The sequence below is a fragment of the Gamsiella multidivaricata genome, assembly GCF_025024155.1.
Source record: "Gamsiella multidivaricata strain RSA 2152 chromosome Unknown BC939scaffold_1, whole genome shotgun sequence".
In the NCBI taxonomy this organism is placed as follows: domain Eukaryota; kingdom Fungi; phylum Mortierellomycota; class Mortierellomycetes; order Mortierellales; family Mortierellaceae; genus Gamsiella; species Gamsiella multidivaricata.
The window spans coordinates 1044188-1070094 of record NW_026251709.1 but is presented as its reverse complement, the minus strand read 5'-3'; the positions used below and the strand labels follow the sequence as shown (position 1 = coordinate 1070094).

Here is a 25907-nt window from a genome sequence, read left to right as displayed (position 1 = left end):
GAGCAAGGCAAGAATGTGGAAGAAAGAACGATCCCCTTTGGCGACATTGGGCAAACATTTACTCTCGCAAGCCTGGTAATGTTCGAGATAACACATGAATTGTTGTTGCTGCTGCTGCTGTTTTTGTGCTTCTATTCATTCAGTAAATAACACAGCCTTTTATCTTCGCCCTTGTTTATTTCAGGCTGGCGAGCTTGCCAAAAGCAAGGCGGCGTGGTTGTCATACATGGTGCACCTTGGTGGACTGACATTTTGTGTCGGTAAGAAAGCACTACGAATTCCAAACTTGGTGGCTGCAGAGCGATTTGGGAGCGCTATTCTGCACAGGCATCATGCAAGCCTGGAGGATGTGAATGGCGCGTTTAGGTCACTTACCGAAGACGGAAACATCGACAGAATCATTGGTTTATACGCCCGCGGTATGCAGCAACACGATGTCGGAGCTCATGATTTTCAAAAGAAGGAGGAGGATCACTGTAACTCGATGCGTTTCACCCTACTGACTAATATCCACCCATCCCTTCGGAAAGTTGGCGTCGAGACGACCATTACCAAGGTATCAACAACTAATGTCGTGTCATGTCGTGATGTGAGCATTATTTAGAGTAACTAATAATTGCTTTCTCAATTTCTGCAATAGCCCTCGGGAACGCCAGGTCGAATTGACATGTTGGTATCCGTTCCGTTGCAAAAGCAGCTGTTTGTTCTCGAGTGGAAGTCCATCCAAATCGACTACATTAAGATTGGATCTGGATCACGATTGAAAAGGGCTGATGTCCTCGCGGATATTCCCAATGCCAGTGAGGTGTTGGATCTGAAGTTCAGGAGTGATAAATTTCGAGTTGGACAGACCATCAAGGAATGGATTCTGAATGAACCGAAAGATGGAAAGGGGCATTCCCCTCAGCAACAGCTTCGTGACTACGCGCAGAGCCGAGAGATCAAGAAGTGGAAAAAGGATGGCTATACGATCACGTCGGTTCTTGTGGTCATTGTTGGATCTCGCCATGTTCTTTTGTGGAATCTTGCTGGCGATAAGCTAGACGCGTCTCCGCGACTCGCCCTCGAGTGATATCACCGCGTGAACAACACCTTTAACAACAACAACACCAACAACAACACCCTGTAACAACAACAACACCCTGTAACAACACGTCTCTGTATCAACAACTGCAACAACACTCTGTGACTAAACATCATTAACTCGGAAAGCCAAATGCGAGAGAGAAGGAACAGTCCGCTATGACTTTACGCGGTCTGGAGTCAATGCCTTTCAAGAACAGAAAAAGGAAACCTTGAACTTGAAATAAAAAATTGCAATATCGCAAGAGCTGGAAAATTTAGCGAAAGTACCAAGAAGTGAAGAACGTGGATGCAGGATCTGGTTATGTTAGAGGTTGAGGAACTAACTGGTGAGAAAGTGGAGGGCATGGAGGATGCGTTTCAGGACTTTAGGGGGAGCAAAGGAATAGTTGATTTTGAAGGGTTTTAAAGACAAAGTCTCACCAAAAAAAAAAATCAATCCGCTTATATCTCAAAACAAAGAGCTATTGGCGAATCAAATGTGGAGAATAAAAAGCACTGTTCCTTGGAGGATGTTCGTCGTTCCCTTCCTTCCTTCGCCTTTCACAACCTTTATCCACTATTCTCTGCATATTATCCACAACATCGCCATGGGCATTAAGGGCTTGTGGTCCTTTCTAGACAAGAAAGGGTACCAGGCCACTCTGCGCTATGGTTGCCACAGCCTCGCTGATCCTTTTCACAATGGCCCACGTATTCGCGTGGACATTCTCGGCACACTTTTCCCAACTATTCAGTCTGTGTACTCATCCTACACCATCGATCTTGCACATCCCATTGTTGAAAGACGGCTAAGGATGCTCTCCACCCCCGCCAACTCGGTTATTTACATTTGAGATATTTTGGGATTGAAAATGAGTGATAAAGAGATGTGGCTCCACACACCACACCGACTAGGTATTTATTTGTATTATATGTAATAGTGAGCTGGAGGTACACTTGTTAAACTAAATATATAGTGAACTCTGGTGAAATATGCGACAGCTCCCCCTCCCCTTGGAGAACGAGGCACGAGTTCCAGGATTTTGTATGGCATATGAGGCAGAGTGAGTTGTACTGCAGAGATTTTGAATCGCGTAAATTAGGTTGATTGTGTATGGATTTTTTTTTTTTTTCGTGACATCATACAGTCAAGATCATCTGATCAAATGTGTGAGATCATCTGATGTCCCATGGACCAATGAGATGATGCGGATGGGAATGAGTGATGGATGAATGTTCAAGGTGAGGGATGAACGAGGTTGATTCCTCATTCTTTCTTCCTCATTCACCTGCCCAACACAAACACTTTCCTACAATATTTTTCATTATGTCCGGACATCGGCCTATCATCAGCTTGCGTGAAGCTAAGCGCCTTGCTGCGCTGCAAAGACAACAACAGGAGGAATCCACTTCGACGGCGAAGCCAGAGGGGGTATTGTCGGCGGAGACAGTGCCTTTGACACAAGGAACGAAGGATTATTGGTCTCCGACTTTTCCCTCGGATGTGGCACTAGGCAAGCGTGCATCAGCCAAGCTTGAATTTGTGCCAGCGTCGCAACCCGACGAGGAAGATGATGACGATTTGCCACAGGGTCAATGTGGCACGAGCGAGGATTATGCAACTCAGCCCCTCGAGAAAGATGATGATTCGCCACAGGATCAGGGTGGCACGGACGAGGATTATGAGGCTCGATTCATCGCAGCTCAGCTGGAAATCGAGGAGCTTCGCAGTGCCTTGAAGCGTGAACGGGATATAATTTACAAGGATGAAGGCACTCAGGTGGATCGAAAGACAGCAGAACAGGGGGTTCAAGTTGAAGCGGAGGACGATAGCAGAATGGAGCAGCGTCCTCGTAAGCGGCGTAGAAAGGCCAGGACTCAGATTGTAGTCCTCATTATTCTGTATTTCAATTCACTACATTATTTTGTCCATTGTCCTGTCCCCCCATTGATGGACTCGAATTTGAACAATTACGTGACTCAAAAATTCCCGGTTATGCTACCAGGGGCTTCCGGAAATCATCATGCTGCCTCTTAAGAGTATCCCTGATGAGTAAAGCTGCCCAAACTCATCTTGTTGAGAAAGTTCGATAAAAACATGCGTTCGCCGGCCACGAAACAAGACGGTGTTCTTCCAAGTTGCGTGCAGAGAAACTGGATTAAACTTATCCAGACAACCGGGGTGTAACTTTCGAATAACGTCCATGAATTCTTAAACTGTAATGGATGGTGGAACGACAATGTTGAGAGAACCAGTTAGCCCACTAACATTCAAAGGAATTGACAGGTCGGGGATCATGCCGATGATTGATTGTTGTATGCTTTGGAGTGTTGAATGCACTCAAAAGTGAAGCATAGAGCAAATTTTATAGTTGTCTTCTCTGTGTTGACTTGTTTTCTATCTATTCTTCGCCAACGCGCCCACAACAACGTAGTGGTTCCGTTCACAAATGCAAATTGCGTGAGCGTGGGCGAGCCAAGTCGAAAAAAAATGCGTTGTTGGTTTGTTTGTGGACACAAATGCAAGTTGCGTGTGTGTTTGCAGGAAAGTCAGGTACCCACGCCCTCTGTCAATTTTGTTTGCTGCCCCTCAGCCTCTTCCCCTGTTTCTAGATCTTTGATTGCCCCTTTTGCACACTGTTTTGCTTCCTCTCCCTGTGTTTTAAAGGGAGGTCGGGAACTTCGTTTGACAGCGCGAAATTAGTTTAAAGCCATGTCTTTGCGTCTTTTTTTTCATTTCGACCAAACCAATCTCCTTTCTCTCAACAATCTTCGACATGAATGCCTTGGATAAAGAGCCAGGGGTCACCGAGAGTGCAACAAAGATTTGTCCCTACCCTCCTTGCAAATATTCTAAAAGCGGAGACGCGCTGCGAAAACATGTCGTCAGGCATCACATGGACGTCGTTGAGACTTTTGGAGCGTTCCGAGCCCACGCTGTTCCTGACTTTAATGGGGACAAGCCCGTGTTGCGGTGCTTGAAGTGTCAAAAGTTTTGTGCGAACAAGGAATCATTTTTGAATCAGCACTTATTACAGATGAAGTGCATCTGGTGTAAGTTTATGTTAAAAATTTCAGAAAGAAAGTCTTCAGTCTGTCAGTCTGTCAGCGGCTGACACGCTATCGTTTCTTTTTTTAGTTGCCACTGAAGAGGGTTTAGTCGAAGTTGCAGCCCTAACTAAGGATGAAAAATGTAAGACCTCAAAAACTGCATTGAAATCCAGGACTCTCTCCTTCATCCGTTCTCTTCGCCAAAATTAATTTTCTTTTTAGTTGGTACCGCTGCTTCTGATTTTCTGAAGACGTTGTCTGATGTTTCCGGCGATGTATCTTTCAGTTCCTCAGTTTCATCTGGTTAGTTTGCTAAGGAAGTCAAGAAAATCATGAGTCGCGTTCGCGTTGTGTGGCATCTGTTGTTAAAGGATTCCACCCTGTCAATAGTACTCCAATAGATTCTGTCACAGCATGCGGCGTTGCTGAAGTCATTGAGGTTGCAGACGATCCTTTGATGTCGCAAGTCAGCGAATTATCTGGTGAGTTTTGCCGAATAATATTGTATTAGTTACCCGGGATCAGACCAGTCAAAAAACGACGCTTGGTCCGTTCTTAACCTTGTGTAATTTCTTCTCTCATTTCGCAGTCTTTTTGCCCTCTTATGACAGCCTAAGTCCCTCTGATAAAAATACGTCCAAATCCCGCTAATTGATCTCGTTGTGGTGATGCCAATTTTTTAACTGAAATTGCGGATTTACTTTTTTTCTTTAAAAATTAAAACAGGGCCTTCCTCTCCCGGTTTGCTGTCAAGTGTACCAAAGCGCTTGAACACATCTGCTGAGGTGATGATTTCTCGCTCTAAAGAGGGCATTGTCAACCTTGGTATCAATTTGAATTTGTCAGCTCGGGACCTTGGCGTACGAGATCGTCCTTCTCTAATGGAGCCTGCTGAGGCTCTGTTGTCGCTTTTGGCCGATTCGCCTTATGAGGGAGTGCTATCTCGGTCAAGTTGGATTGAGTTTCCAAGATGTTAGCGCCTTCCGGAAGAATGGGACAACATAATTTCTGGCTGTTGGCTTAAAAACCCACTCCTGAATTATGCTACCGCCGTTTTGTTTGCTGGTTGTGTCCTCTACAATCCGCTGAATAGTAACGCAGTACTTTGTTTGGTTGCCGAGTCGTATGACCGAGCTCTTGATGTTGACGTTCACGCTGAAAAGCCTGTTTCCATTGGCCAAAGCGTCTCCTCCATTTCCCAGCCTTCAACTTCCGGGTTGTACCCCCAAGCTACCGTATGTCGGATTCAGCACGACAAGACTGACTATCGTCTTGTTATTGGTTGCAAGTTCTTCAACATCCTCGCCACTGAGGTTTGACGATTGGACAAGAATTGCTCCTCTGACCGCGCGTTTACTGCTGGTTCTTGTTGCAGCGCCTTTCCTATCGCTGGCAGTGAGAAAATCAGAATTTTTGTTGATAGGCGTTCTTTCGACCTGGCATCCGACATTGTCTCTGGCATATCCACACCGCAGTTCGGAATTGACCTCCTCCGGCAAATCCGATCTAATCTCTGTTCGGAGCATTCCTACCGAATGGGTCGAGCCTCCTCTTACTTTATCAGTAATATGGTGTCTGCTCAAACAGCGTCAATTTTTACGCTGTGTATGGTCTCTCCGGGGTCTGGAGATGCTTCTTTGGTGTCATCGCTTTTGAGCCGTATCGCTAAGGAAGTGAATGCAAAAGGAGAAAACGCTGTTTTGAAGAAGGAGGTGCTGTTGAACATCCTAAAAAAGGTGAAGACTGGTCAGTCCTGCGACGTTCTCCTCCGGAAAATCTTGGGTTTATTCGAAAGCAAGCTCGAGATCAGCATTCTTGGTGAGGACAGACCTTCTGGCCTGGAAGAGGTGATGGGTGAGCTAGCGGGTTGCGTTTCAGCCACTGTGTACCGCTGTAATGAAAAGGTGGTGGTTCCACAGCTGAAAAAGGAGATATCCCAGCTCTCGTGGTGGAGTCTGATGCTGAGGAATGTTTTTTTTACGTTCTTACTTGTTGAAATAAATCAAAAGCTGCAACAGGCACAACTGTTTATTCGAGAATGATGTCATGGTCATCACCATGCTGCGCCCAGTTTCTGGAGTATTCCAACACAACTGTGTTTAGTATAAAAGAGCCCTTCAAACATCGGTTTAGATAGCAATCAATCATCGAATAAACTAGATTCCACCCTAGAACCTCTCCGACCCCTGACTGTTTGCAAAAGCTGTCAGCGTTTTTGAATGTTCTTTGCGCTGTGTGGAAATGCGGGCTTGACAAAAAAAATTTCCAGCGCAAAAGGCGGTCTCTCCGGACAAAAAAAAAATCCAGCAGAAAAAGGTGTCTCTCCGGACAAAAAAAAAGTCTCCATTGCTCAAAGTGCAATGAAACATAAGGAAAAATTTGCCAAGGAATCATTTCTTTACCCTGTCAAATTCCTTCTCGACGCGGCCGACTTGTTCTGGTTAACACCTGTTACTCATGCAGACTAAAAGTTGTTGCAACATCTAATTACTCTCGCTGTGTTAATCTGAGTGCCGTTCATGATGACTGTGCAGTTTGAAGGATGGGAGCCTTCCGTCTTCTCTTCTCGACGTGGATGACCTTCGCGCAGTTGGGATGTGGCACTGAAGAGGATGAGGAGACAAGTTCGCGTTGCTTACCACATTTTTCAGGGCCACATGTAGACTCGTTCCAAAAAATAGTTTAATACAGTGTTCTATCAGTCCGCTCTTGCACCATGTTTTTGTCTAGCTCGCCGTAGTAGACCCGGGCACGCACTGCAGAGGGAGATCACACTTTTTGATGAGGATGTAGCCCAGCCTTCCTCAGTTCTACTTATTTAGTGCACCATCAACATCCATCTTCTACACCACCCAGCATGGTCATTTCCATCGCTCATTGTGTCTTTTTTTTTGGCGTGTGTCTTGATTCCCGCAGTAGACCCGTGCAAAATATTACATGGACCTGGCACGCGCTTCAGAGGGAGCGCCTACTTTTCCTTTTTTTTCCTTTTTTTTCATCCATGTTGATGAGGATCCATCCCGGCCTCCCTCATCTCTAATTCTTTGGTCCGCGATCCATATCAACAATCTACTTCACCCTGCACTGCATGGTCATTTCCCACCGCTCTTCTCTTTGTCAGCGCTAGTGCGGAGCAGAGAGTACGCGCAACGTTTTTTTTCCTGATTTTTTTCAAACATGTTCATGCCCATGCATCGCGGCCCATTTTGTTGCCTATTCTGCGCGTGGATGATTGGCACATCTAGACCAGTCCGCGCTGGTGACAGACCAGCATCACCATCTCCTGCATCAGTCGCACAACGCACACCATGGACCATAACTCTATTTCCACCAATAGACCAAGAGACAACGGAGAAGGGGCTTCCACAAGTGCCTCTTTCTCCTCTTTCTCCTCTTTCTCTGCCAATGGAGTCGACATTGCACATGCTGGTCAAGGTGATGGTATGCTCTGACATTAGCCAGCTGAAACGCTACTCATCACACCGATCGACAACACCAACTTACTATTCCTTCTTCGCATCCACCGGTCGTATATTCATGTATATAGCTGCTGCCGCTTCGTGCCAGGCTTTCGGAGACTCAGTAGACACGCCAGACTATGCCTATGCATATAGCGATGTACTCGAGGGATCGTCTGGCAATATCTATGTAGAGCGCGACGACCCGACGTTTGCTGAACGCGTTGATCAAGAAGACGACACGGACGACGATACGACAGATGAGGATACAGACTATGGCTTAGACGACGTCGATGGCACCAGTGTTGCAATGAGTGACGAGGAGGAGTGTCGGGAATAACTGCTGGATAGACGTAGCAAGAGAAAGGCGGAACAAGCACCAGGGAAGGCGCGACCTGCTCGCAGGAGGGCAACAATGGAATCCGGCGACCAGACTGCACAGCAACTGTCCACATTCACTTCCAAGGCCTCCAGCACAACCAGCTCCAAGGCCTTCATGGCCAAGCAGCACAGATTGGCAGAAGCGCAGCGATCCAGGAACTTGGCACTCAATGAATATCGCGTCGAAATGGAGCTTCAGACACAGCGTCATAGTAACTTGGCTGCGTGCGAGTACGGAAAATATATACTCGCGGTACCAGTCCCATTGGAGAGTAAGTGTTGGACTAGAGAGTGGCCATGTCACTGGAAAACAGACGCTTCGCAATCGTACTAATCTATCTATACGGATATTTCTGGGGCTTCTCCAGGAGTGGTGCACTCGAAAGGGATACACGGATCATCTCGTACTCTCAAAACGATTCCAGGTTTATATGGCTGAGAATTTGGCCGAGGAAACGGATGAGGATGAAGGTGTCTATCCAATACGTGTCCTACGAAGAAAGAAGAGGAAAGCTATGTCAGGTGCGCAAGTGGATCCCTTGGACGAGACCGACAAACTTCCTTCTTATGAGACCGTGGATGCTTACATCAAGGCTGCTTGCGATCTATACGAATCTCAGAAGGCAGATCCTTCGAATGCTGCCATGCACTCAGAACCGCATTCACGATCCAGAAACATCAGAGGACTCATGAAGAGCTATAGGCTAAGGATTGCGAATACCAGGAAGTCGGCTCATGCGGCAAGCTTGACAATCGAAGACGGGTACGAGCTCGAATCACTCAAACAAGTCATGCGGAAAGGCTGGAGCCATAACTACCAGCGATTTCGAGGTAGTCGGCGTCATAAACTAGTGGGACTTCATCAACGACTCAATGCATCCTGGTCCCATTTTATGATGGCTCGCGGAGAGAATATGAGGATGGCGACATTGGGAGATATCTCATCGCATGCTTTTCGTCTCAACACTCAGGACGGGTACTTTGCCTTAGGGGTCGTCCTTTCGATGTTACAAGGAAAAACCAATCGCGAGGGCAAGGAAAATTTCGGAGCTGTTGTACGCAATAAGGACGTCGAGATTTGTCCTGTCAATAGCCTTGCATTCTACTTGTTCGAGCAATGGATGGTATGCAACGCTTGATACTGCTTTCTGCCCAATAATATCATTTTTTTTTTATAAATATTTAATAATACCTTTCTGTCCCTTCCTATCTCTCTATAGCATGGTAGATCACCTTTCGATGATGACGGATGGATTGCGTACTACCTAATGCCTGGCAAGGATAACAAGTCTAAGCTGTCGGCTGCAGCCCACTACCGGGCCTCAAAAGAGCTATGGGAGGATGCAGGAGCCGTTACCTCGAAACCCACTCATGCTCACCGTGGCGCTGGGGCTCGCCATGCCCAGGATGCTGGTGCAGAGATATCTGCGATCGAGCAACATGGTAGTTGGGGTCATGGCCGCGTCTCGACACATTACTTGATCAGAATCCCGCACAAGGTTGCATTCCAGATGGCTGGCTGTACACACCCTAATGAACGTCTATGGCCGGCCCGGAACACTGTAATACCACCACCTGAGCTTCAGCGGCAGGTTTTTCCGTTCATCGAAGATCACTTCAAGGAGCGTGAAGGACGCGAGGATTGGCTGCAATGGCTCGAAAACGTGATGATGGACAGAAACGTGTATCATAAGCGGCAGTCGACCAAGCGAATGGCAATCTCGTTCTCCGATATTCTTAAAATCAGGATGCTGCTACTTCTGGCCCACCTACGCAAAGTCGTCTTGCAGAATGCCGTCGCACTTATGAGCCTCCCCAATGAGCCGTTCCTGTATGGGGACCATCGCATCCTTCAGCACAGCGTCTTCAAAGGACCCTTGTTTTTGGAGTTCAAGGAAACCTTGCTAAGGAGTATGGAAACCGCAAGATCTCCCATGACGGACAGTCTTTCCGTCAATGCCCCAGCTCTCCATAACGAATTCAGCAGGATGAACAACAGAATGAGTCGAGCCGAAAGCGAACTTCGCCATCCCTTTCAAGAAAGCAACAACCAGGCAGCCCAGCAAGTAAAGCGCCTCGAACACCTCCTTGTCAACCAGTTCAGCAGCTATGTCACCCACAACAACAGCTGTAATAAGGAGCTAGTAGCTCGGATGTTTGGAATTATACAAGACATATCGACTTCGATTAGTCACACTGCTCACCTTGGACTGCAGTCGATTATGGGGCATCAGCAGCAGCCGGGGCAGCAGCAGGGGCAACAGATTCCGCCTGTAGCACCAACAGCACCAGTAGCACCAGCAGCACCGGTAGCTCCAGCAGCCCCAGCAGCCCCAGCAGCTCCTAGACAGCAGTCCTTGAAGGAGAGACGGATGGTGCTCGAAGAAGAATTAGGGTCCCGGTATGTACACTATCCACCTAATAGTGTGGATCTCGTCGACGTTACAATGCTGCCGCGCAATGAACCACTTCAACGACAATGGGATGAATGGTTCAGGGGCGTAGACGGGCGGCCATCACTTTGGATCTTGAATAAGACGTTTAAATCCAAATGGCGCAAAGGGCATGGTAACACGCTGGCGAAAACATTCTCGTTCAAGAAGACAATCGTGTACCCCATCTTGGATTTGGTACTGAACACCGAAGGGGCGACGTTGGAGGCAAGGGAGGAGTCAGCCTTGCAGGTCGTGGAGGATCAACTGAGGGTCATGACCTTGAACAGATATTACCTGAACGTCGCTAAGGGTATGGGGCAGCTGGGGCAGCCAGGCCCGCAGCTGGAGGACGAGGAGGAGCAGGAGGAGAATGCCTAGAGGAACACGCGACTTAAAACATGAGATATACTATTGCTATATTGCTAGATTGCTAGATAATACTCCGCCATACTTGAAAAGAAGTTAGCTGTTGCTACATTGCTACATTGCTACATGGCTCATTGCATGCCCCCTCCCCCCTCCCACCGAATGAACACTTCGTCAACGCCCTTTGCTTACCATTCATCATTGCAAAAAAAGAGCCCTCGAACCCGCAGGCGGTTATATATCAACCCTAACGAGCTGTGTACCTTCAGCCACTTTGATACTTAGTAGTATCAAGTGATTTTTTGGTGAGATACGTGTGGCTGAACCATCAGGTCAAAAATCAAAAATTTATTTCTGATTTCTGACCCACCGATACTGTTTGCAAGAGCTTCACTTTCGCAACGCTACTGGGGAAGTTCAGGATTAGTCTATCAAATACGTAATGTAGTTTTTATTTCGCTTCTTCAGTCCACCTCAGGGCCACATTGACCACTCTTTATCTAGCGAAACCAAGGACGGCTCCTTATTGCGTATAGCGTACGAGAGCTCGCCGATCAATCTGCCAACGTTACTTGAATAGGTGAGAATCTGATGCTCACATTGGGCGGCAGCGTAAACATCCAGCAGGAAATCTCTCTCGAGCATATCCACAGGCATGCCTCGCGCCTTTTCGGTGTACCACGCTTCGTTCGGCCTAGGCATGTCCAGGTACTGAAATCGGAAGTTCTTGTACTGCTCGGTAGACTTTATGACTTTGCCGTCGTCCGACATGATGTAGATGTTCGAAACCCCAGTCTGGCTCTTGTACTCCTCAGCCTTGCTCATGTAATCGGGAAACTCCAAAAGCGCTGCCTCCCAATGCTTGTCAGAGTGTCGCACATGAACAGACATGCAAGGAGTCCGGATCGGAGAATACTGTCGAAACTGCTCTCGGAAATGATAATTGGGTCGAGTGGCGTAGTAGGCCACCATAGTTCTTAACCAGAATAGGTCCTTGTCCTCAAATCCAGGCGTCTTCGTCTTGAGGTATGACTGGCCGGCCATATCACCGAGGTCATTGCCAACTGTCTGGAAATTGATGGTTGACTCGTTCCAGTTGGCGAATAGATGCTCTGGAGGGGTTTTCTTGAACGCTCGCTCCATGTCTGCCTCGGTGCATGATGTCAGAGGTATAAAGTTGCTGAGAACTTCGGGGGTCATCAGGGTCATGTTGTGGTACAGACCGAAAGAGAGACCCAGAGCTACTGTGTGCCATTTGGATCCAAATCCGTTGCCGTTAATTGCTCCGTTGAAGAAGTTGGCACATCGGTGTTGAATAAGATCTAGTTGTGACATAAAGGCGAGACGGCGGGGGTCGTCGAATGTCGTCAATAGCTCGTATCCATCGCCTTGCATGATATCAACTATCCATCGAGACCGTCTTTGGACAAACTTGTCGACGGCATCTCCGAGTTCCGACCCTTTTCCTTGAACAATGATTCTAAGGGTATATTCGCTGATGTCGCCGATGTGGTCCTTGGTGGTGACGATAGATCCATAAGTTTTGTCTTGGCAGCTGCCAGTCGAAGCTGAGAAGTCTCCGCAAATGTCGACTAAGGTGGCCTTGCTTGCTTCTGAATGGACGCAGACTGTGGCACCTCGGGGCAAGGGGCAGACAGAGGGTTTCTCGACAACTTTGAGATTCGTGTAGCCCTCGATCCTCCTGGCAGTTGTCAGTCGATAGAGCATGATGTTGTGTACACGGATCATCAACACTATCCCGCAAGCAAGGGCGATTGCATAGAACGACCGTCTGAGGACCTAGAGTGATGGCAACAACCTTATAATTAGCTCATGTTTGAGGGATCATCTATTTCAATTGTGATCATCAGAAAAATTTCCTGGATGCGGGAAGGACGGTCCAAAGTGGCTAGTCTGGTGCAGCTGCTCCTACCGTTGCATTTGATGGTAATTTCATTTCCAGTCTTCTAAGTGATGAGACGTGTGCGAAGAGATGAGATAATGGAAGAAAGAACAAAAAAAAAAGTACAGTCGAAACTTAATTTCAGATTGAATTGGTGGACTTTCTAAAGAGAAAAAAATACAGTCACATATTCAGTCACATGTTGCGTACTTCTTGTTCCCCATGGACACGTCTTTCATGTTGCATTCTATACATCTCAACACCATGGCTACAAAAACTTACCAAAAACGACAATATGGGTCGCTCTCGATCCAAGCAACGACGTCAAGCAAAAAACAAAAACCAACTCTTGTACATCCTCCTGTCAAGAATCATAAATACACCAAGCGCAAACTTGAAGATACCGAACACGCTCGTCGACTGAAATACAGCTTGCTTTTGGATTGTGCCAGGCGCAAAGATATGGACACATACATTGCATTTCCTGAAGTCAACCAGTTCGAGATCCCAATGGTCAGGGCCCCTCACACCCTGAAGAAGCAAGTCGAGTTACTGGACATATATCATTATCTCCATGATCGGAAGGAAAATCTCAATATCAAGCTTTCTCACCACTTAGGATAGAGTAAGAGTCGTACACTGCTGTACGGTAAAGATCCAAATAGCCGAGTCAAATAGTCTCTCTGTCGGGTGCTTGCTAGATATAGTAGTGTGTACCAAGTAGGCCTGAACAAGCTCCTGAACACTCGCAGCCGTCGACGGAACTGAACAAAAGAAAAATAAAAATGGTGAGATGGAGATGAATAAGGCAATGAAAACAAGGGAGAATACATAGTCTATTTCGGCTTACCGTCCTTTTCCAGAGCCAAAATAATCATAAAATTTGCCTTGACACCGAGCTTGTGGATCCCCTTGCCGTAGTCGTTCTGGGTAACGACTCCAAGGGTAGTCAATCCTGCTCTTGAGAGCTGAAGGTGGCGTAACAGTTCCGGGACATTATAGACGAGGTACCGGTTTCGGCCAAAGGGTCTCCAGATTGTGGTGATGTTGCTGTAGATAAGCGAGTCACTGTCACGAGTGATGACAATATCCTGTTGCTGGCAAATGGACTCAATGCGGGTATCTGCTTCCGAACGGCATCTGCAGACATTCCAGCCATTTGTGACAAGATGCTGGGCAAGTGCTTGGCGGAGATCATGATTGAAATAGGGGTCGACAATGGCTTTGTTGACAGTCTTGAACTGCTGTTTCCGTAGTTTTCTGTTGTTCTCGAGGGTCTCTTCCATGTTGGTCAAGAGCTTGTTGGCCTTGGAAAGGGCTTTTGTGCGTTTTGATTGACGTTCTTCGTTGGTCGCGTTCTTCTCAGCAGGAGAAGGTCCGTCCATGTGCAGAATCGTCGTTGCCTTGGGAAACTGACAGGTGATCAAATGTCGTTCGAAGTTGATACATGCGACTGTTGTGTCAGGGTGAAGGAAACAGCGGCGAATGACTGAAAAGAACGAGCTGAGAATGTCAATGTGAAAACCTTTGCGGTTAGATACATATGTTTGCACGGCGCCTGATGTTGAGCATAATAGTTGCAGCGACAGGCAGTAAGGACGGTGAATTCTTCATCTGTGCGGACGTCATACGTGTTACTGATTACCCTATTGACAGCTATAGGATTGTTTACAACAGCGAAGGACTGGACCTTGAACTAGGTAAAATAGGAATGTTAATAAGATACCGTTAATGCCATTGTCCAGAGCCCTGACAACCGGGGTATCGATACCGATACTATACCTTTTGTTCGTCTGTGTTTGGTATGACCATAGTCTGAGCAGTGTTGAAGTTGACAGCGTCTGCCTTCGCTTTCTCCTTTAAATTGTATGAGGACAGTTTATGCGGTATCATGTTGTTGAGTCTTTTGAAGTAGAGGGTCCTGAAGTCGATGTTCACCACCCCTTGCAACAAGTGCACAAGATCATCTGGACGCAGATTCCTCTCACTTCTCAGGTACTGTGACTCAGCGTCTTGTGCCAGTTCTCAACTAAATTGTTGGTATCATTGTGTTGGCAATCCTAACGACGCCAAAAAAAAAAATGAAAAATATGAAAAATATGAAAAATATGAAAAATATGAAAAATACAAAAATTAACAGAGTTGGATCGTCAACAAACCTTGGCAACGTACAAACGACCTGTTCATGCTCACCGATCGAAGATATAGAGCCCATTTCGCAAGTCTTGTTGGTTCCATCCATTTCTCGAGATAGGTAATAAAAGCGTCTGCAGATGGTGAAAAATTGGTTGTGAACGCCTTCCACTTCAGTCCTCGGTCCTCGTCCGACAGAGCGTTTAGGATCCCGTTCAGTGATTTCCGCATGGCATCGCTTTCTGCAACCTGGGGCATATCAAAGAGCTGAAAATATTAGAAGACGAATGGAATAACAGAGTGACTTCGGCGGACAGGAGAATTCTTTTCTTTGCCATATGCATTTACACTGTGAAGGTCCCGCATTTTCCGCTCCCAAGCTTGACCAACATGAAACTTGCAGTAATAAATATCTAACGAGCGAAACGTTTGCTTGAGAGCTTCAGTCTCGACGACAGAGCAGTCGATCATAAACTTTGATGGGTTTAGGCCACACTCGTCTTTGACCCAAGTCAGCCAGGTCCTGAGAACATCCCTATTGCAGTTCAGAAATAAAATATGAGGAATGTGAGCCAGCAGAGCATGATAGAAACCCAGTTGTTTTTATATTTTGTGCTTTGGAAAGGCGAAAGAAAGATACATTTTGTACAAAACGGTAGTACTTACGTTGATTCAGAATTGCATACCATGAACGCAATTGGCACACCCAATTGCGTCTTCACATCTTTCACCAAAAGAGTGAACAGATACGCGGAGACGAATCTCTTATCGTTTTTTGGATCTGGCTTCAATGATTATTTGACGGTTTTGTGTGTTGAGTCCATACACACGATTTTAGTGCTGTCGCTCATGACCTTAAAAATCATTGAAGGAAAAATATAGAACGAGTAAGAGATCGAGACCGATACGAAACCCTAGAACTTCTTGCTTCTAAAAAAGGGTACCTTCAGTTGGAATTGCCGGAGATGCGGGTCTTTACATGTTTTCTTAGAGCGCCAAGTTCTCTCCGTATTCGTTGATAGCTTCGATCCAGGTTTGCACGCTTGTCGTTGTATTTAATGATTTTCGAGAGTTCTTTATCCGTTCACGATATACCGTTTGTCTCACATCTTCATAGGACAGGCAAAATGCTGGAGGGACAATACCGCCAGATTTCTTCGCTTTGATCTATGTGTTGTTAAAGGATAAAAGAGCCAAGAGATAGAAATGAGAAGTTGTATGACAACGGCTCAACTCAATAACACATGACAGCATAAAAACTGTACCTCTGACATCGAGTTTTTACCCATTCACAGCATAGTTCGTATCCCCTTCCAGTCGCTACCTTCCGCCACCTTCAGCTTGATCCAGTTGCGTTCATTCGCACCCATGGGCATATTTGACAAGGTCTGGGCCGAAAGGTCATGGTTGTGCTGCCACCGGTAATCCACAAGCACCGCATCCATGCCGACAAATTTTTTCATCCGAATCTCAACAGGACATCCAGTGCCAACAGATGGTCGGTTGAGCGCCAAGGGTCTGGGAGGACCGTGCCTTCTGCATTGAAAGCGGAAGCTCCAGTCGTAGGTCTTTGGTCTACCATTGGTACCAGGAACGGTGATATGGAGAGGGAGGAGAGTGTCGCCGGGCTGTTTTCGGATGTCGCGATTAGGTCCTCGTTCAGAGCAGGGAACAAATTGAATGGCGGCTTACTCTTGAAACCAGAACGCCCTGAAGTCTTCCGGGGTGAATCTAACCATCCACACATCCTGTTCACGCGGGAATGCGTTGGGCACAACGAGATCTCGAGATTTGAAATCACTTGGATCAATAAAAATGTCTTTTAATTTGAGTCCACTCATCCTTGAATGTGGTGACAACAGGTGTAGATAGTGAAGATGAGAACAAGAGAGGAATGGCAATGCAGGGGCAACCGATGGGAGAGAGGAAGACAGGGAGAGGTTTGGGAAGCTGTGATACCCAGCCGCCTCTTCCGTTGAATGTGCAGTCACACTCCAGAGGGGCTGGGCGAGAATCTCTTCCTCACCCTTGAAGCACACTTCGTCCTAAAAAGGATGGAGGCCTCCACAACCTCAGATGCGCAATATCACTTCGCGGATATTCTCTTTCATTCACTCTCTCCGTACCCGTCTCTTATCTCGTACCCACCCTGCTACGCCGTGGACCAAGACTGCACCATGTCAGAGAGCGGACATCTGAGGTTGTGGAGGCCTCCATCCTTTTTAGGAAATGTTGAGGACGAAGTGTGCTTCAAGGGTGAGGAAGAGATTCTCGCCCAGCCCCTCTGGAGTGTGACTGCACATTCAACGGAAGAGGCGGCTGGATACCACAGCTTCGAGGTTTGGGTCAATAGAATAGAGGCGCAAAAGTAAAGTCAACAAGAAGTAGCCACTTCAAACTCCTGGTGGCTTGGGGTCAAGAACAGAATGGTTCACACGCATCTTCACATGCACCCCTTTCTCCACACCAGAGATATCAGCGGCTTGATTTTTTTGGTGAGACGCTGTCAACTATAGGAGTTTTGCTTAACAAAATAGTCATAATTGACAGCGTCTCACCAAAAAAATCAATCCGCTGATATCTCTGCTCCACACCCTCTCATTCACTTCCCCACGCATACATTATCTCACACAAACTTTCGAATTTATTATTCTCTCGGCTCACTTTCTACATCACTTCTCTCTATTTCTCATGTAAACGACAATGGGCCTAAAAGACGGATTCGCTTTTCTACGAAGAGAAGGCCATTCTCCTCGGGTGATACACAAGTCGGCGATGGTGTCTGCCCTGGGCAGTCGGAGAGGTCTCGTCGACGTGTTGTCCTTTTACGGCGTCATCAAAAACGCCTATGCCCATTGTACCGCAGAGAAGGCCCATGCAAGGCTTGAACAGCATGTCTTGGGGTTTGGCTCTAAAACGAACCTGGTCCTGTACATCGACGGCGGGCCAGCACTAGAGAAGCAGGAGAGGGCGAAGCAGCGCAAGGAATCTCGGAGCAAGGCTGCCTCCAAATGTACTGAAAGCCTCGACAAGCTCGAAAGCATCATGAAGGACGGCAGCAAGCCGCGAAAATGCCACTTCGTTGACGTTAGGATAAGTCTCTCGGCCACTTCTACTGGTCTTTGGAGGATCGTCAAACATTCATCGGGTACCTTCAGCAGGCCGGCTGGTCAGTACGCATCTGTGAGACAGAGGCGGATGTCGCGATCGCGTTTGACTGTGGGCCAGAGAATGTCGCAATTTCTGCTGAAAGCGACATGTTGGGCTATGATTCTGCCTTGACTCTTTGGCGTCCTATCTCTAAATACTTGGTCCTGAAGTACAAGCTCAACGATGTTTGCCAGTACTTGGATTGACTCGAACTCAACCCACGGCCCTTGCAGTGGTGTCGTCGAACGACTACAACCGCAATATATATTCCCTGGGACCAGCAACAAACTTTTCCATTATCAAGAGCCTCGATGCACCCAGTAAGGTCAAAAAAAAAAAAAATAAGACGAGCGATTATGGTTTTGGGACAATGTAACAGGAAAAATAACCTTTTTTTCTTTTTTTTTTTTTGTTTCTTCTTCAGACACAGAAGCCATTGTGGCCGCCTATCTGAACCACGTCAAGGTCTCGACCAAGAACACAACAAACGAGGATTTTCATGTATCCTTGCGGGTCTTTGTCGATAAGAAGTAGACTCTTGTCTCCCAAACCTCCACTCCAGTAGGCCCGTCTTTCAACGATCTCTGGGACAGGTTCAAAGACCTTTGTTCCCGTTACGAGCAGCCCAAGAAAAGTCGTCCGCCTCAAAGGAGGTAATATTTTTATTTTTGTTGTGGTTGCTCTGTTCCATGTTGTCTGTAGAGACTTGTTTGACTGATTTTTTTTTTTTTTTTTTTTTTTTTTTTCAAATTAACTAGCTCAACCAACGTGCAAATCGTGCGCCTGAGATCACCCCAGACACCGAGCCATTTCAAGACTGTGGAGTCGCCGGTGTTCATTAGGGATCGTCAGACGGACTCTCAGGTTTCTTCCCTTTCCCAGCCAGCTACTGGGCAGCAATCACAGCAGTTCGCCGCGGTCACCCAACAAACACAGCGGCTTGCTTTAACCACGACCCAAGGTCCGTCTTCACCTCAGGAAGAAGTCGGTCACTCTGCTTTGCCACGAACCTGAGTTCCCAAGAAAAACCGCCCTCGATACTCGTTTAAACGACAAGATCGGGCCAAAACGAAACGGCGATCACCGCCAGCAAAGATGAAACAATACGTCTGGAAGCCTTTCAAGGAGCCTGAACCCAAGACTGAGAAACCGAAGCCAAAGCAAAAGCAAAAGCCTGCGCCAAAATCGTTATCAACTTTAACAGCGGAAACCTACAAGTTGAAAATCACTAGGATGTTGGCCTACCAGCACCCGGCGACCTCTCTGCACATCGGCACTCTATCCGCCAATATCGAGCAAGCTCTTCCCAGCCAAAACAGTCTCCAACACGAGGTGAAGTCTGTCCTCTTGGATGCTGCAAGTGAGACGGCTCGCATCAAGCGCAAGGCCCAGATGTTGATTGGGAATACTTAGAACGCCTGGTCGAAAAAGGACTTGAGGGACTGGATGCTCAGGATCGGACCTTTCTCGATCTGATATGTCCGCGAGTCACCATGAAGGATGTCGAGAACAACGCCGATGATGCCGTGGAGGAAGACGAGGATGGGAATCAGATTGCTGGCATTGTGGACGAGGACGAGGACGAGGAGGATGAGGGCAATGTTGAGGAGGATGACACCGATATGGGAGGATCAGGCGGGAGTGACCAAGCGCAGCGGCATTTCCTTTCAAGCTTTCTTGTTTATCTGTGCTCTGGCAACATCCCAACAAAACAGGAGGTCGTCAAGTTCATCAAGCGTCTTGAAGAACTTCATCTGTACAATCCGCCGCGGACTCGGGCTGAGATCAACGAAAGAATGCCGTTCACACCCACGGACCTAGTCCGATCCGTAGTCGGACAGCTGAAGGCTGGGCTTAAACGAATGTACAAGACTGGAACCTGCGATCTCCACAAGATGGTAAGACTTGAAGTGGCATGTCATCAATACAGGTGTTCATTGGCTCTAGAACGTGTTTAATTTTTTTTATTAATCTTCAATTTTTAGTTGATGAAGAGGGCCAATCAAAGGCAGCTGGACAAGCCCAACGCGAAAATCCAGATTCGGGAGGATCTCTCGGCCATCGAGAACTACCTGACTCTGAACAAGTTGTCTCCGAACCCCAGAAGGACTATCCCTATGACGTCGTCCAGGCAACCGTATGTCGGATTCTCTGAGAGAGAGCTGGCTGGGTTCTTCTTCAAGAGAGGTGGAGCGCTTATGCAGAGGCTTATAAATCTGGCAACCGAGGACGGATTCCATGCTTCTGTCGACGAGGTCCACAGCTGGATGGGCGAGAAAGAGCCCGGGTTCTTGATCAAGAACTTTGTCGCCGATATTGATCCTAAAGGCCTGAAGGGTTGCCAGAAACGGAGAGCAGGTCGCCGAGCCAAAATCAAATTACGGTCCCTCAAGAAACTCGAGAAGCACTTGCAACAGCTTGAGGAACCTGAGTTCCAGCCAAGAGACTACGTCGAGAACGGGTATATCTCCAGGGGATCCCCAATGACAGATGGATTGGGATTGTACCTGTCGACCTTCAAGTTGAAGGAGCTGCAATCTGTACGATACAGGAGGTTACCAGACGATCGTCTGCCGCTCAGGATCGTGTCGACAGCCGGAGGCACAGATTCTACCTCCAAGAGGTTCGTAACGTTATCCGGACCGAGGAGGACATCGAACAGTTCTGGCCAGGAGTCAACCCAAGCGATATCAAGATCCTGACACTCGATGCTGGTCAAGCGTTCGTGGTTGGTGCGTATGCCTATCTACCTGAGGATCCCGACGGTCACTACAACCTCGCGGTGAATCAAAAGGCAGTCATGCAACCTGTTTTTCGTTACAGGAGATGGCTTGAGAAAGAAAAAAACTCAAAGGAGGACAATCAACCAGAGTCGATTTCAGAAATGGAGTCTCGTCTCCCACCACTTCGGGGTCCAGGCGCGAGCATCACCAAGTACTGGGAGGCACTTGAACCAAAGAAGAAAGACCCAGAGGATGACGACGAGGAGGAGGAGCCAAAATGTCCAGCAGGAGAACGACTCTTGGAGTTCTATGCTGGATCCAACAACAGATTCAAAAAGCATGGTTGAGATCGGGACAGGGCGAATCAAGCAGAATACCAGGCTGTTGCGGCGAGTCTGTTGGGTATCGTAGGCGGAAGCATTGGCCATCCCTGGGACCCAGCCAATCCAGTCTTGATTGGCGTTGGTCTTGGTCAGTTCAAGAGCACAGGGCGCATTTCGTCCCTCCATTCAACCTTCCTGGACTACTTTATCCCATTGGTATGTATGCTATTTATCATGATTGCAAAGTGTTCAAATGTTTGACATATGTAGAGAAGGGTTGACACAATCTATTAAAAAAAATCTAGGCCCGATCATTGGGGTATATTGTTGTGGGACTGAACGAGTACTATACCTCAAAAAAGTGTCCTAATTGCCAAAACTTTGTGGCACAGGTGACCCTCCGCGAGCTGTACTGTCCACACTGCGAGCATTATCACCACAGAGATGTGATGGCGGCTGAGAACATATCCAGGATTGTCAGAGGACACCTGGAGAAGCAGGAACGACCTCTTTATCTACAGCCCAGGACGGCCGATGGACGGTACCCTTGGCAGGAGGACCCAAACATGAACTCTTCCACAGTTGGCACCAGCAACACCAACAGCAGTGCACCGATGACCAGCGCCAGTACAAGCACCGGTGCTCTCCCCCGTGGTCGCAAGAGGACACCATCTGTATCGAACAAGCCAAGAAAGCCCGGGAAAAAAGCAAAAGAAGCAAAAGTATCACACCTATTTCACTTCGATGACCTAGTTTACGCCTGAAGTGCACTGGATTCAACCACTTAAGAGCGTCAGTCTGGATTGACATTCACCATATTTGGCATGTAAAAGTCCAAGTTATGCTTTAACGCTGCTGCATAAACTCCGTCCCACCTCACCTCTTCCTTCATCGCAAGCATCTACCGATTGGAACATTCATGGCAAATAAGGTAAGAGAGCATAAACGCTTTTTATTTTGTTCCTCCCGTCTAGGTTGCCATTCATCCAGCGCGTCTGGGTGAACTCTGCTGAGATTCCTGTTGCGCCTTCTCATCATGAGGACACGCAATCGTTTCGATGCAGAGGGTCGCCAGACTGTTCCTTTCGATGGGGATAGTGCAGCTTGCTCAACCGCGAACTCTTGGTTCTGTCACCTCGAGCTGCAGTCGCAATAGTGATCAGTTGCGCATGGTATCTGCCGAGAGGTACATACATGGCAAATGTGGTCATGGAGCATCTACACTCGCCCATCACATTCTTTTTCTTTTTTTTTTGCTCCTCCCGTCTAGGCTGCCATTCATCCAGCGCGTCTGGGTGAACTCTGCTGAGATTCCTGTTGCGCCTTCTCATCATGAGGACACGCAATCGTTTCGATGCAGAGGGTCGCCAGACTGTTCCTTTCGATGGGGATAGTGCAGCTTGCTCAACCGCGAACTCTTGGTTCTGTCACCTCGAGCTGCAGTCGCAATAGTGATCAGTTGCGCATGGTATCTGCCGAGAGGTACATACATGGCAAATGTGGTCATGGAGCATCTACACTCGCCCATCACATTCTTTTTCTTTTTTTTTTGCTCCTCCCGTCTAGGCTGCCATTCATCCAGCGCGTCTGGGTGAACTCTGCTGAGATTCCTGTTGCGCCTTCTCATCATGAGGACACGCAATCGTTTCGATGCAGAGGGTCGCCAGACTGTTCCTTTCGATGGGGATAGTGCAGCTTGCTCAACCGCGAACTCTTGGTTCTGTCACCTCGAGCTGCAGTCGCAATAGTGATCAGTTGCGCATGGTATCTGCCGAGAGGTACATACATGGCAAATGTGGTCATGGAGCATCTACACTCGCCCATCACATTCTTTTTCTTTTTTTTTTTTTGTACTATCTGACATTTGCTTACATTCTTCACGACATTACGCATCCTTTCAAGATGCGCACAACACGGCTTCTCCAGGGCTGCCTCGGATCTGTTGACCCGCGTATCACCACCATTCATGCCTTCTTCCGCGAGAACGATGCTAGACACTGGGGTGAGGTCGAGATTTTTTTCGCTTACAGACACGTGACCAAAACTCCTCACCAACACCATGAGGTGTTCATGGAAAACCTGAAGATAATCGCTCATCACAAAGACATCTCGGAACCACTTCAGAAGCGCGCAAGATTCTTGTGTGAATCTGTTCGATATGACAAGTTCATGGAGACGTTCGAAAATCTTTTATTGAAAACTGAGTCAACGCGTGCCAAAGTAAGCGTGCGAGGATTGTATCTCCATGTTGCGCGGGATGCAGGCGACATCCCTGCATCTTCTTCGAGTTCAGGTACAGTCCTGTGGACAATTGCAATAGACAAATTGGAAGGGCCAATGCCCAATATTCAATCGATGTCAACAACTGTATGGATACATATGATTTGCTCGCGTAGGACTATAATTTGCAATGCTTAACCAATGCTGCATTACCTTGATAGCGGTGCCAGCCCACGCCTCATCGTCTTCCACGCATGTCCTTGGTCCAACCACGCAGACCGCCAATCCAACCACGCATATCCCCAATCCAGCCTTCTCTTTACCCTCTCATAACCTTGATGAAGGCACTGAATCCTCGACGCGCATCACAGATCCGGCTTCATTTTTGGACTCTCATGTGCTCGGCCAAGACTCTGCACATTCGACATGCATCCCCAGCGCAGGTAAGCAAACTTGCCATATAACGATTGGTCCGGAGACTCTTGCATTCCTTATACATTGACTTCTTGGGCACCTTTTGTTACCACTCTACTAGCTGGCCAGAAGCATCCACGCGATCCCTGGGTCGAACTGGAGGAGGCACCGCCTAAAGCTCCCCGTAACTCGTCAGCTTCGCCCTTAACTTCAACGTCATCAGGCTCAACAGCCGCGAACTCCACAACGTCAACCGCAGGTGATTCAGCGGTGGGCATGAGTGCAGGAAGAGCAGGACCCTCATGCGCAAGTACCGAATTGCCGCCATTCCCAAATGCTTCAACCGCTCCCCCAGGAATGCCACCATCGTTTGCTGCTTCATCGTCGCGTCTGGGAACCCCTCCCCTTTATTTTGGAGCTGCTATCGACTCAACCTCCTCAACCACTGCCGCAACCGATTTGATAGCCTCGACAACCATTACTGGATCAGCAGCTGGCTTGAACACTTCGGCCGCTGTTCCGGGACTGGCATCAGAATCGAAAATCTCAGTCAGAGGTCTTGGACGCGTTACTGACTCGAGCTCAGTTCCTGGATCATTATCAACCACAGATGGACTCCCCACTACTCATTCAAGCCAGATCATGACTGGCGCGTCAGACATACTTCCAGGATCCCCCGGAACGGTCCTAGCCGCACCGCCATCAGATGATCAATCAACAATCATCAACGCAGATGAACGAGCGATTCTCCTGTCACAAATCGAGAAGATCACGCATACTTGTGCACCGCAGGAAGGCAAGGCATGCTCAACTTGCCTCTTCAAGAAGTACCAGCGGCTCAGTGTGGATGCCCTTGTGAAAAGCCAGCTGAAGATCATGGAAATTGCAGACGTGGTATCTTTGATGGGGATATTCGTGCCCTCGAGACCAACCGAAAGGATGAAATCCGTTTTTTCAGATGAAATTCTTCAAGCTTTCATCAAATCGCGCGAGATCACAAATGCGGAGTGGGATTCTGTTGAGTTTAACGATAGTTTGGCAATGAAAGCTGTTAAGGTACGTTCAATATTGTTTGCTTCACGCTCATTTTGTTGATGCTCACTAATGTTTTTCCCTCTTTTTCTAGCTTTGCTTGCAAGACCGAAAGGACGATGTGGCGGCGACTCTTGTCCCTATGAACAAGGACCACAGGCCCATCCGTATCATGCTTGAAACGCTGTAGGATTCGATGTTACAAAGCACATGATGCTATTGGTGCTGTAAAATCAAGCTAATTTTGTTTTTGTATCCTTTTTTCTCAGGTTGGAATATCTCCCGAAGGATGAAGACCGTTCGATTTCTGAGTACGAGTATACCGTTAAGCATATTGGGCCAGTCATGCAGGCATTTTTTGAATCCAAAACTGTCACTAGCCACTTGTAAGAATGCGCTGCAAAATCTTTTGTTGACGTATGGTGGAATTGCCTTTCTAAGAAATGTTTTTATTGTTGACCAATAGCCCGAACAAAGACTCAGCAACGCAAAAGGAACTAGGACTGAAGCCCGACCGACCCGACTTTACGGCCGCTGTTGGCAAAACAGAAATTGCCTGGGGCGAGTTCTCTGGTCCAGCTCACAAGAACGACGAGTGGAAGAACCTTTGGGATTTCTTCCGTGATGTTCGCTATGGCAAGGCCTTTTTGGACTCTGGATTTAAAATGGCACCTCTTTTCCATATCATCTACGAGAATGGAAACTACATGCGATTACGGGCTGAAACCCGAGGGATGTATGTCCTTCATGAAGTGGGCAAGTTCACCATCCCAACCACGACTGCCGCGGTCGCCTCACTGATCGCAACCTTCTCCACTCTATTGATCGCAAAGGTATGTATTTTAGCTATGTTTGAGTTTTTTTTAAGTTATTCTCATTGACATTTTTTTATTTCTCTGTTGTAGAAAGACATCGAGGATATTGCAAAGGGCTCATTCAATGTTCTCAAGAGATCATGGGGTTACCAAGACCTCGACAAGTCCAAGAAAGCTCTCGTTCAACGACCCAATAGTGGTCAGAAAATGTAAGGAAATGTTCAATATTAGTTTTGCTGTATTGGCATATAGCGCCTTGGTTCTAATAGCAGCATTTTTTAGGCGGAAGAGCACAACCAACGATCCTCCCGATACCCAACAAAACGCCAACGACAGACAGGACGGACAGGCTGGACATACTGGACAGGATGGCCCCGTGCAGGTAAGACGATTTTTTTGAAGTATTGGTCTGACTCCTCATCAGGCACAACACGTCCC

At 47.5% G+C, this 25907-nt stretch overlaps 13 protein-coding genes across 13 annotated transcripts; 9 read left to right on the top strand and 4 right to left on the bottom strand.

Annotated features, from left to right (window-relative positions):
* The first annotated feature begins 332 nt into the window (after positions 1-332).
* BC939DRAFT_434682 (uncharacterized protein) lies at positions 333-1421 on the top strand. The gene is made up of 3 exons (XM_051553391.1): positions 333-556; positions 641-1111; positions 1140-1421. Exons 1-2 carry the CDS (start codon positions 422-424, stop codon positions 1070-1072), a joined length of 567 nt encoding a protein of 188 aa, XP_051418006.1. The 5' UTR covers positions 333-421; the 3' UTR covers positions 1073-1111; positions 1140-1421.
* A 763-nt stretch (positions 1422-2184) lies between these two features.
* BC939DRAFT_434675 (uncharacterized protein) lies at positions 2185-2960 on the top strand (the record flags this gene model as incomplete). Its single annotated transcript, XM_051553390.1, has 2 exons — positions 2185-2307; positions 2422-2960. Coding segments are annotated over exons 1-2 (556 nt in total), but the record flags the coding sequence as incomplete, so codon positions are not given.
* A 4464-nt stretch (positions 2961-7424) lies between these two features.
* Positions 7425-7966, top strand: BC939DRAFT_524467 (uncharacterized protein; the record flags this gene model as incomplete). The annotated part of the gene is made up of 2 exons (XM_051561263.1): positions 7425-7557; positions 7664-7966. 2 exons carry the CDS (start codon positions 7425-7427, stop codon positions 7912-7914), a joined length of 384 nt encoding a protein of 127 aa, XP_051418004.1. The 3' UTR covers positions 7915-7966.
* A 1201-nt stretch (positions 7967-9167) lies between these two features.
* On the top strand, positions 9168-11139 carry BC939DRAFT_9131 (uncharacterized protein). The gene has a single exon (XM_051561992.1). It carries the CDS (start codon positions 9224-9226, stop codon positions 10766-10768), a length of 1545 nt encoding a protein of 514 aa, XP_051418002.1. The 5' UTR covers positions 9168-9223; the 3' UTR covers positions 10769-11139.
* BC939DRAFT_434654 (uncharacterized protein) lies at positions 10691-11136 on the top strand. The gene has a single exon (XM_051553389.1). The coding sequence runs from the start codon at positions 10883-10885 to the stop codon at positions 11039-11041; it is 159 nt and encodes a 52-aa protein (XP_051418003.1). The 5' UTR covers positions 10691-10882; the 3' UTR covers positions 11042-11136.
* Position 11140: 1 nt separating the features above from the next.
* On the bottom strand, positions 11141-13059 carry BC939DRAFT_9338 (uncharacterized protein). The gene is made up of 3 exons (XM_051562004.1): positions 12870-13059; positions 12690-12723; positions 11141-12556 (listed from the first exon to the last, which is right to left on the bottom strand). Exons 1-3 carry the CDS (start codon positions 12923-12925, stop codon positions 11231-11233), a joined length of 1416 nt encoding a protein of 471 aa, XP_051418001.1. The 5' UTR covers positions 12926-13059; the 3' UTR covers positions 11141-11230.
* Positions 13060-13178: 119 nt separating this feature from the next.
* On the bottom strand, positions 13179-14304 carry BC939DRAFT_9135 (uncharacterized protein). The gene is made up of 2 exons (XM_051561993.1): positions 13510-14304; positions 13179-13423 (listed from the first exon to the last, which is right to left on the bottom strand). Exons 1-2 carry the CDS (start codon positions 14042-14044, stop codon positions 13275-13277), a joined length of 684 nt encoding a protein of 227 aa, XP_051418000.1. The 5' UTR covers positions 14045-14304; the 3' UTR covers positions 13179-13274.
* A 282-nt stretch (positions 14305-14586) lies between these two features.
* On the bottom strand, positions 14587-15782 carry BC939DRAFT_9182 (uncharacterized protein). The gene is made up of 5 exons (XM_051561996.1): positions 15737-15782; positions 15459-15646; positions 15141-15327; positions 14853-15041; positions 14587-14719 (listed from the first exon to the last, which is right to left on the bottom strand). Exons 2-5 carry the CDS (start codon positions 15479-15481, stop codon positions 14651-14653), a joined length of 468 nt encoding a protein of 155 aa, XP_051417999.1. The 5' UTR covers positions 15482-15646; positions 15737-15782; the 3' UTR covers positions 14587-14650.
* A 46-nt stretch (positions 15783-15828) lies between these two features.
* On the bottom strand, positions 15829-16740 carry BC939DRAFT_9268 (uncharacterized protein). Its single transcript, XM_051562000.1, has 3 exons — positions 16529-16740; positions 16058-16420; positions 15829-15959 (listed from the first exon to the last, which is right to left on the bottom strand). Exons 1-2 carry the CDS (start codon positions 16631-16633, stop codon positions 16082-16084), a joined length of 444 nt encoding a protein of 147 aa, XP_051417998.1. The 5' UTR covers positions 16634-16740; the 3' UTR covers positions 15829-15959; positions 16058-16081.
* Positions 16741-18760: 2020 nt separating this feature from the next.
* Positions 18761-19900, top strand: BC939DRAFT_434628 (uncharacterized protein; the record flags this gene model as incomplete). The annotated part of the gene is made up of 3 exons (XM_051553388.1): positions 18761-19302; positions 19356-19507; positions 19658-19900. The coding sequence occupies exons 1-3, from the start codon at positions 19038-19040 to the stop codon at positions 19898-19900; spliced, it is 660 nt and encodes a 219-aa protein (XP_051417997.1). The 5' UTR covers positions 18761-19037.
* Positions 19901-20793: 893 nt separating this feature from the next.
* Positions 20794-21874, top strand: BC939DRAFT_9100 (uncharacterized protein). The gene is made up of 3 exons (XM_051561987.1): positions 20794-21204; positions 21294-21307; positions 21381-21874. Exons 1-3 carry the CDS (start codon positions 20943-20945, stop codon positions 21750-21752), a joined length of 648 nt encoding a protein of 215 aa, XP_051417996.1. The 5' UTR covers positions 20794-20942; the 3' UTR covers positions 21753-21874.
* A 90-nt stretch (positions 21875-21964) lies between these two features.
* Positions 21965-22470, top strand: BC939DRAFT_434621 (uncharacterized protein). Its single transcript, XM_051553387.1, has one exon. The coding sequence runs from the start codon at positions 22047-22049 to the stop codon at positions 22380-22382; it is 336 nt and encodes a 111-aa protein (XP_051417995.1). The 5' UTR covers positions 21965-22046; the 3' UTR covers positions 22383-22470.
* Positions 22427-24936, top strand: BC939DRAFT_8476 (uncharacterized protein). The gene is made up of 4 exons (XM_051561943.1): positions 22427-23281; positions 23430-23651; positions 23744-24840; positions 24924-24936. Exons 1-3 carry the CDS (start codon positions 22639-22641, stop codon positions 24715-24717), a joined length of 1839 nt encoding a protein of 612 aa, XP_051417994.1. The 5' UTR covers positions 22427-22638; the 3' UTR covers positions 24718-24840; positions 24924-24936.
* The last annotated feature ends 971 nt before the right edge of the window (positions 24937-25907 follow it).

Coding starts and splice junctions, on each gene's coding strand:
- BC939DRAFT_434682 (XM_051553391.1), top strand. CDS start 422: ATGCAGCAACACGATGTCGGAGCTCATGATTTTCAAAAGAAGGAGGAG. Junction 557..640: donor TCGAGACGACCATTACCAAG/GTATCAACAACT, acceptor TTTCTGCAATAG/CCCTCGGGAACGCCAGGTCG.
- BC939DRAFT_9131 (XM_051561992.1), top strand. CDS start 9,224: ATGCCTGGCAAGGATAACAAGTCTAAGCTGTCGGCTGCAGCCCACTAC.
- BC939DRAFT_434654 (XM_051553389.1), top strand. CDS start 10,883: ATGGCTCATTGCATGCCCCCTCCCCCCTCCCACCGAATGAACACTTCG.
- BC939DRAFT_9338 (XM_051562004.1), bottom strand. CDS start 12,925: ATGGTGTTGAGATGTATAGAATGCAACATGAAAGACGTGTCCATGGGG. Junction 12,724..12,869: donor GTGTCCATGGGGAACAAGAA/GTACGCAACATG, acceptor CTCATCACTTAG/AAGACTGGAAATGAAATTAC. Junction 12,557..12,689: donor AATTACCATCAAATGCAACG/GTAGGAGCAGCT, acceptor CCATCACTCTAG/GTCCTCAGACGGTCGTTCTA.
- BC939DRAFT_9135 (XM_051561993.1), bottom strand. CDS start 14,044: ATGGACGGACCTTCTCCTGCTGAGAAGAACGCGACCAACGAAGAACGT. Junction 13,424..13,509: donor TTTGGCTCTGGAAAAGGACG/GTAAGCCGAAAT, acceptor TCTTTTGTTCAG/TTCCGTCGACGGCTGCGAGT.
- BC939DRAFT_9182 (XM_051561996.1), bottom strand. CDS start 15,481: ATGGTATGCAATTCTGAATCAAC. Junction 15,042..15,140: donor AAATGCGGGACCTTCACAGT/GTAAATGCATAT, acceptor GATATGCCCCAG/GTTGCAGAAAGCGATGCCAT. Junction 14,720..14,852: donor GGGCTCTATATCTTCGATCG/GTGAGCATGAAC, acceptor TGGCGTCGTTAG/GATTGCCAACACAATGATAC.
- BC939DRAFT_9268 (XM_051562000.1), bottom strand. CDS start 16,633: ATGAGTGGACTCAAATTAAAAGACATTTTTATTGATCCAAGTGATTTC. Junction 16,421..16,528: donor GTGAACAGGATGTGTGGATG/GTTAGATTCACC, acceptor ATCCGAAAACAG/CCCGGCGACACTCTCCTCCC.
- BC939DRAFT_9100 (XM_051561987.1), top strand. CDS start 20,943: ATGTCCAGCAGGAGAACGACTCTTGGAGTTCTATGCTGGATCCAACAA.
- BC939DRAFT_434621 (XM_051553387.1), top strand. CDS start 22,047: ATGCAGAGGGTCGCCAGACTGTTCCTTTCGATGGGGATAGTGCAGCTT.
- BC939DRAFT_8476 (XM_051561943.1), top strand. CDS start 22,639: ATGCAGAGGGTCGCCAGACTGTTCCTTTCGATGGGGATAGTGCAGCTT. Junction 23,282..23,429: donor TGCATCTTCTTCGAGTTCAG/GTACAGTCCTGT, acceptor TTACCTTGATAG/CGGTGCCAGCCCACGCCTCA. Junction 23,652..23,743: donor GACATGCATCCCCAGCGCAG/GTAAGCAAACTT, acceptor CCACTCTACTAG/CTGGCCAGAAGCATCCACGC.